General features: G+C 33.0%; 1 protein-coding gene across 1 annotated transcript; it reads right to left on the bottom strand.

The window, feature by feature from the left end:
- Nucleotides 1-6,314: 6,314 nt before the first annotated feature.
- Nucleotides 6,315-7,065, bottom strand: LOC131842870 (uncharacterized). Its single transcript, XM_059191436.1, has one exon. It carries the CDS (start codon nt 7,056-7,058, stop codon nt 6,315-6,317), a length of 744 nt encoding a protein of 247 aa, XP_059047419.1. The 5' UTR covers nt 7,059-7,065.
- Nucleotides 7,066-7,930: the final 865 nt, after the last annotated feature.

Here is a 7,930-nt window from a genome sequence, read left to right as displayed (position 1 = left end):
CAGCTAGTTGTCGGTAGTCTAGCGATTTAGCTAGCACACTGCTTTGATTCCTGCTTGGTGGTCGAGGGTTCGATTCCTCGCACGCTGCAAACATTTGTATTCATGAGTATGATTGTTTGTAACGGTCTGGGTGTTTTCTATGTATAGATAATATATATGTATTTACGAAAAAAAATCTTTGTATTTATATCAGTACCCATAACATAATCTTCAGCTAGCTTAACTTTGGTCTAGATGAAGCTGTGTGAATTGTCCTGAGATTACTATTATTACTATAATAAATCTTTTCAAATCAGCCGATGTTTATTTTTGCCATAATACGTGCTGTTACCATGTGATAATATTACGTACGTACTTATTAAACTATTAACTTATTATTAAATTATTAACTATTTATACTGTTTTAAATGTGATGCGTTCATTATTTATATTTCCTTTGAATTAAAGACAAATGTATATATATATATATATTTATATACACTTGCACACTTAGTTGATCCAGCCACGATCCGTAGATATTGCTGATCCACTGTCTCTCTCTTTCTATCACTATCTTTGTATTCTAATATGCGATGTTGCCGTTCCGGCCGAGACCATGCGTTGTTGCCAAATGTATTCGTCGATAGTAGTAGATACTTATACTCGATATATATTTTTTCAACAATTTCCTGCAATAGTGAATCCGTATCGGCATTTTTTTTAAATGCACAAAGATTTTTTGGCTCTGAATATATTTAAAAATCATTTACTTGTGTGTTGATGAATTTATATACTAGTACATGAAGTACCTAATACTTGTTTTGATTTGAATAGGTAGCGATATTATGAATTTATTATACGTAATCTAAAGATTTTGACGAAATAAAAGTAATTAGTTATCTGTTAACCTTGACTTCATGCTGGCACCAGTATTATCAGATGATGAACATACTCTTCGAAAACTTACAGCAGAAATATCGTGTTTGGACTCATTAGATAGGTCTCGATGAATAGAGTTTAAAAAACTTAAAATAAATGGTAAATTAGAAATAATGTATAAATACCCCTTACGTAAAATTCAACCACTTTAAACTTAATAATAATAATAATTAGGAAAAGAGAAAAGCTATACATGCACTGAAAGTAATTGATGCCTTCCACACAATATTTTCAGTATTAAACAACTCTGTTTGTTCAGTAAAAGTGTAAATACACTGGTAACCTTTAATCATATTTTATATGCAAACATTACATATACAAACACTAAAGTTTTATTTCAGAATAGCCAGTAGTTTTCAAGAAATAAGTCTTTGAAATTGTACGTGTAACTTATATATATACCTACTGGTTTTTTCACCATAACAAACAACACCAATATGGCCTAGTTAGTAGTTTACCTGTGTACCAATTAATAATAATAGTAATCTCAGGACAATTCATACAGCTTCATCTAGACCCAAGTTAAGCTAGCTGAAGATTATGTTATGGGTACTGATATAAATACAAAGATTTTTTTCGTAAATACATATATATTATCTATACATAGAAAACACCCAGACCGTTACAAACAATTTAATAATAAGTTAATAGTTTAATAAGTACGTACGTAATATTATCACATGGTAACAGCACGTATTATGGCAAAAATAAACATCGGCTGATTTGAAAAGATTTATTATAGTAATAATAGTAATCTCAGGACAATTCATACAGCTTCATCTAGACCCAAGTTAAGCTAGCTGAAGATTATGTTATGGGTACTGATATAAATACAAAGATTTTTTTTTCGTAAATACATATATATTATCTATACATAGAAAACACCCAGACCGTTACAAACAATCATACTCATGAATACAAATGTTTGCAGCGTGCGAGGAATCGAACCCTCGACCACCAAGCAGGAATCAAAGCAGTGTGCTAGCTAAATCGCTAACCTACCGACAACTAGCTGTACACCCGACTTCGTCCGCGTGGAATTTAACTTCTTATATTTTAGAAAAATAAAGTTAAATTCAACACGGACGAAATCCCGTGTACAGCTAGTCATCAATAAAAAAACACGTAGGTATCTCTAATATATTATACACTAGCTGTTCCCGCGACTTCGTCCACGTGGTTTTTAACTTTATTTTTCTAAAATAAAAGTAGCCTAAGTTACTCCTTATTACATCAGCTACCTGCCAAAAAAAGTCCCGTCAAAATCGGTCCAGCCATTTCAGAGATTAGCCGGAACAAACAGACAGACAGACAAAAATTGTAAAATATGTTATTTTGGTGTATGTACCGTATTTATATTCATATGCAAGTAGTAAAAAACGGTTATTTCAATATTACAAACAACAGGCTTCAACATTCTCAAGTACCACAAAAAAGATGTTTTTTTATCAAATAAACAGTTTTTATTAAAAACAAGCTGTCCCCGCGACTTCGTCCGCGTGGAATTAACTTTATTTTTCTAAAATAAAAGTAGCCTAAGTTACTCCTTATAAATCAGCTACCTGCCAAAAAAAGTACCGTCAAAATCGGTCCAGCCATTTCAGAGATTAGCCGGAACAAACAGACCGACAGACAGACAGACAAAAATTATAAAAATTGTTATTTTGGTATATGTACCTTATATATATTCATATGCATGTAGTAAAAAACGGTTTTTTCAATATTACAAACAGACACTCCAATTTTTATTAAATGTATAGATGTATAGATTATTATTTATTTATTCATCCAAAATAATACAAATTGTGTAGGATAACGTAATAGTAACATTACAGTAAAATTTTGTCAACAACATAATAGCAACTTAAACATTAAATCTCGGTATATCTATAGACTAGCTGGCCCCAGCGACTTCGTCCGCGTGATATTTTATTTTATTTTTCTAAAATAACAGTAGCGTAAGTTACTCCTTATTACATCAGCTACTTGCCAAAAAAAGTCCCGTCAAAATCGGTCCAGCTATTTCAGAGATTAGCCGGAACAAACAGACAGACAGACAGACAAAACTTGTAAAATATGTTATTTTGGTTTATGTACCGTATTTATATTCATATGCAAGTAGTAAAAAACGGTTATTTCAATATTACAAAAAGACACTCCAATTTTATTTACATGTATAGATGTATAGATTAAAAAAAAGTAACAGTCATAAGGCTAGTCGTATGCCTAATATATATAATAATGTAATAAATTCATTTAAACAGAAATTGCCGGAACATTATTTAAATTTGTAACTTTTTTACTGTCCTTCTCCTTTTTTCACATCTTTCTGTTATATCCATATAGTTCTCTCTATATTTTCTGATTTTCTTACTTTCAATTTGAGACTGTACTTATAATTTGATTATCGGATCATTATGTATTTACTTATATATAATATTTATACATTTATGGGTTATATTTAGATATATATTTATGTATGTATATTGTTATTTTTTTATAGAAATGTATATTTTGCTTATCTTTATTATCTTTATAAATCTTTTTTTGACATTTCTTATTTATATTAGTGCACCGCCAATAATATTTCGCTGCACCACTCATGGTTGCCTGGTAAATAACGCGGCAAAATATTAAGTCCGCCACATGTACAAATTTTTTTGTGCATTAAAGTTAAAGAAATAAAAAAATACAATACTGTTTAATGAAAATGCGTGTTGTCTAGTGCTTTGAGATGTATCAAAATAAGGTCAACAAAAAAGTCCGTGATGGTATATGTCTATCTCTTAAGGATAACCAACAATAACCATTTTTTATCTTTTACATTTTACGGGATTTTTATTTATCGTATGTTTCCCTTAAAATCATGTAAACTATGTTATTATGTCATAATCTAAAGAAATAATAATATTTTATAGTGACATATCCACTATAAAATACCAAAAAATAGCAATGTAATTCGTTACGCGCGAATCAGGTGTTATAAGGTCAAAGGTCGGTGCACCCCGCGTATTTGATAAATAGTGCTTCTCTGGATGTCTTTAAGAGAAAATGGCAGTATGTACGTGTATATGTACAAGTCCTTAAGTGTTAAGTTTTTCAAATGTACATACAGTAAAGAATAAATATTTTTAAGTACAGTACTTACGTACATTAATACAATATCTACTTTTTACTTGTATCTATTGTTATCAAAATTAAATTATAAGTTCTTAACTTGACCACGACTATGTGACCCTCTCTTGGCGCCAAAACGAGTGAAAAAATGAACAGCATACGACGACGACGCAGTACCTATAGAGTGGAGCAAGTGCTTATTCAGTTTTATTCAACTATTTAGTCCCTCCACCGTTACAATGAATGGAGGCGGATATTAGAATGTATGTAGCATTGCGAATATAAAATATCTAGATTAGGTATAATAAATTCATAATTGATAGGCCGTTACGGTATCAGAGCCAAAAAGTCTTCTTTCTTTGTTTATGTACTGTTAGATGCGACAGCGACTTTGTTTTATACTACACTATGTAATGATTGATATACCTAAAATAAATAAAATATCTGAGGTTTAGACAAAAATTCAAAAGGTACTTTATTTTGAAAAAGTATTCTGAAAATACCTATTTTGCATTTAGTATTTGAAATACAAAACACAAAACTATTTTTGTTTTTAGAGTGACATTTCTATGAATTCACTGTCGATAGCGAGCGGTGCGATGGAAAAAGATAACCGTTTATAAAAATATAATAAATAGCCCTGGACAATTAACACAGACTGATACTGAACTGATATAAATAGATATTTTTATTTTGTAAATACATATATAATATACATATAAAACACCCAGACCGATGAAAACAATCGATGACCTATGAGTACAAATGTTTGCACCGTGCGAGAAATCGAACCCGCGACCATCGGATGTAAAGCGGTGAGACCACCGAGGCAATCGAAATATATGAATAATCTTATGAATTTAATTTATTCTAATTTGTTTGTGTGCGTGGGGTGCGGTGTACGGTCCCCCCTGCCTCCCCCCTGCCTCCCCCTGCCTCCACCGTTGCTGGAGCTTGCATGTATGGAACATTGCGAATATAAAATATCTAGATTAGTAAATTCATAGTTGATAGACCGTTACGGTATCTATATATATTCGGATTAAAATAAGTATCGCAGTAAGGACCAGTATATAAAGTGATCAACACAATTAATTGATTTTTGAAATATATATACAGAGCCAAAAAGTCTTTGTGTATTCAAAAAATATCTAATTTGTTTGTGTGCGCGGGGTGCGGTGTACGGTGCAGGGGGGACCCTGCCTCCACCGTTGCTGGAGCTTGCATGTATGGAGCATTGCGAATATAAAATATCTACATTAGTAAATTAATAAAGTCATAATTGATAGACCGTTACGGTATCTATATATATTCGGATGAAAATAAGTATCGCAGTAAGGACGAGTATATATAGTGATCAACATAATTAATTGATTTTTGAAATATATTCAGAGCCAAAAAGTCTTTGTGTATACCAAAAATTTAGCCGTTCGGAGCCATTCAGTCACGAATTATTAGTAAAAAAAGTGTCGAGTATATCGTACTATCGACGAATATATATGACCGCATCGCAAAATTGAATGCGACGTTGCCATACCGCCTGAGATATACGCGATAGGTGTGAAGTTATTCAGTGCAAAAGGTGGAATCAGCAAGTGTGTAGGTTGTGGCGTGATCAACAAAGTGCCCAAAGAGGTGTTTATATATATATATATATATATATATATATGCAAGCCTATATCCACCCGCGCCAGTTTAAATTAGAGTTAATACAATACTAATCACAATATATTCCTTACAAATTAATATACAAAGAGAATATAGTCCAAAAAGTAACAAATTAATTAAACATTTATATATAAGCATAGATTCTTAGAAATCTAACAAATTGTATACACATAATTAATACGATGTCACAATTGAAGTATCCAGTGCCGTAATAATAAAAAAAGAAAAATATATAAAGATGACAAGTGAATGCCATTGTATACTCTCTCTGGCAAGTTTGTCTAATCTGTGGAGTTAATTAGACATTAAACGTCACACGTCAAATATATTAATAGACAACCAAAAAGCAAAATAAAAGTAAATAAAATGTAAAAACATAGGTCGGTAAAATGTAAAAATAACAAAGTTTACAGTGAGTTGCATTATAAAATAATAGTGGGTTGGAACGAGAATACTTAAAAATATAGACAATTTAAGGGTACCTACTAATGACGAGATACACATTTAAATATTACACTGTACTAAATAACCTTAAGTTTAATACATGCATACTTATAATGACTGCAGAAGGACATTACACTATAATAATAACACGGTGGTAGCGGATTAGTCTATTTCTTTGCCATGCGTTTAGGTCGAGAAGTAGTTGCAGCAGATGCCTTGGGGATAGTTGAGACACTTGCTTTGGATGCATCGCCGGTAACAGACGGCGAGGAGTTAATGAGTTTATTAACCTCCGCAGATGTGCTAACTCTGTGCTTCGTGCCATCTACTCCCACAACCACCACAAAGCCATCCCGGGTCCAGCACTTTTTAATCCCAAAATGACGCCGTGCAACCATGAACGCATCGTGCCTTACTTTTGTGAGAAACTCAGATATAGTGATGCCACTGTTTCTGAGTGCAGTTTTGGCGAACCAGATTTTGTTCCTCAATGCTTGATCATGAAGCTTAACAAGAATAGGTCGTGGCTTGTCAGTAACAATTTGGTGGCCCACCCGATGGCTTCTGCTGATATCGTTCGCTGAGAAGTTGGAGATTTTTAGTTTTTCGGTTACTACACTCACCACATCTTGAATGGAATTACCACCGCTATGCTCCTGAACTCCATGCAACAAGAGTATTTTACGGCGGCTCCGCATTTCAAAGTGGTCCATTTGCTTAGCCACCAATTCCACCTGCTGCTGTAAGTTGCCCAAGGTTCCCGTGATGAATGACTGAAATGCAGCAAATTCCGCAGCTAGTGAAGTAACAGAGACTGGTGTGTGTACCTTTTTCAAGTCATCATGAAAGCTAGCCATCTTGGTGTTGAAAACCTCTGTCATCTTGAGTAGTGAATCTTGAAGATTGTCCATTGTTGTGAAAGTGTTATAGAAAGGAGATATTATAACTGGCACAGGTAGATAGTATTTATACCTCAAAGCATATGACTACCCACACCCAAAAAAAAAAAAAAGTTGTAAGTTATTTACCTGTCCCTTGAAGGGAGTTTCGGTAAATATAAAATTTTGTTTATTAGATTTTACCTTTTAATCATTATATAGTATAGTGTTCACTTATTTGTTATTTATGTCTTCTTGTATGTAAGTTGTTATCGACGTAATATCGGCTCGTTAGCCATAGCTCCACGTCTTTACTCCGCGGCGCTTGCGCAGGGAATCCCTTCCCTCTTGCGCACGGCGGTCCGTGTACGCTCGGCTCGAGACGATAGATAATAAACTGCTAGTGTTTCCACATACACTACATCTCTCTCCTTTTTAAGTTTATTTTCTTTTCAAGCATGAATCAATCCACTCTATTAGGTATTTGTTCCTTGGAGGCATGTGTGCTACGTTACAACGATGGTGGACTCATTTTGACACTATACTGCCACACATAAGCCGAATGCCTCTAGTGCGATTGGCCTTTCAAGCGTAACCAGCACCGTGATTTTTCCTCCTCTTTTGAATATAAATTACATTTATATATTAACTCCAATTTACTCTGTGTTTCACATACTTCACCTTTCTTCTTTTATATTTGTTTTCATATAATCGTTATTCCACTTTGTTATTGTGTAATATTATGTAAGATTAGTATAAAGCACTTCTGAAAAAATGTTGTATGTTTATGACCAGAATATCTCTATCATAGTAGTCACTACTTTATATTTTGTAGGTTTAAGGTAAATACTTATATTTTTTTCCATTCTATCTGTCTCATGCAATGTGTTATTTACATGTAGTAT

The sequence above is a fragment of the Achroia grisella genome, unplaced genomic scaffold (genome assembly GCF_030625045.1).
Source record: "Achroia grisella isolate CSIRO2021 unplaced genomic scaffold, CSIRO_AGI_Agris_v1 utg257, whole genome shotgun sequence".
In the NCBI taxonomy this organism is placed as follows: Eukaryota; Metazoa; Arthropoda; class Insecta; order Lepidoptera; family Pyralidae; genus Achroia; species Achroia grisella.
The sequence above is the reverse complement of the archived record's forward strand: the minus strand, read 5'-3'. Positions and strand labels throughout refer to the sequence as shown.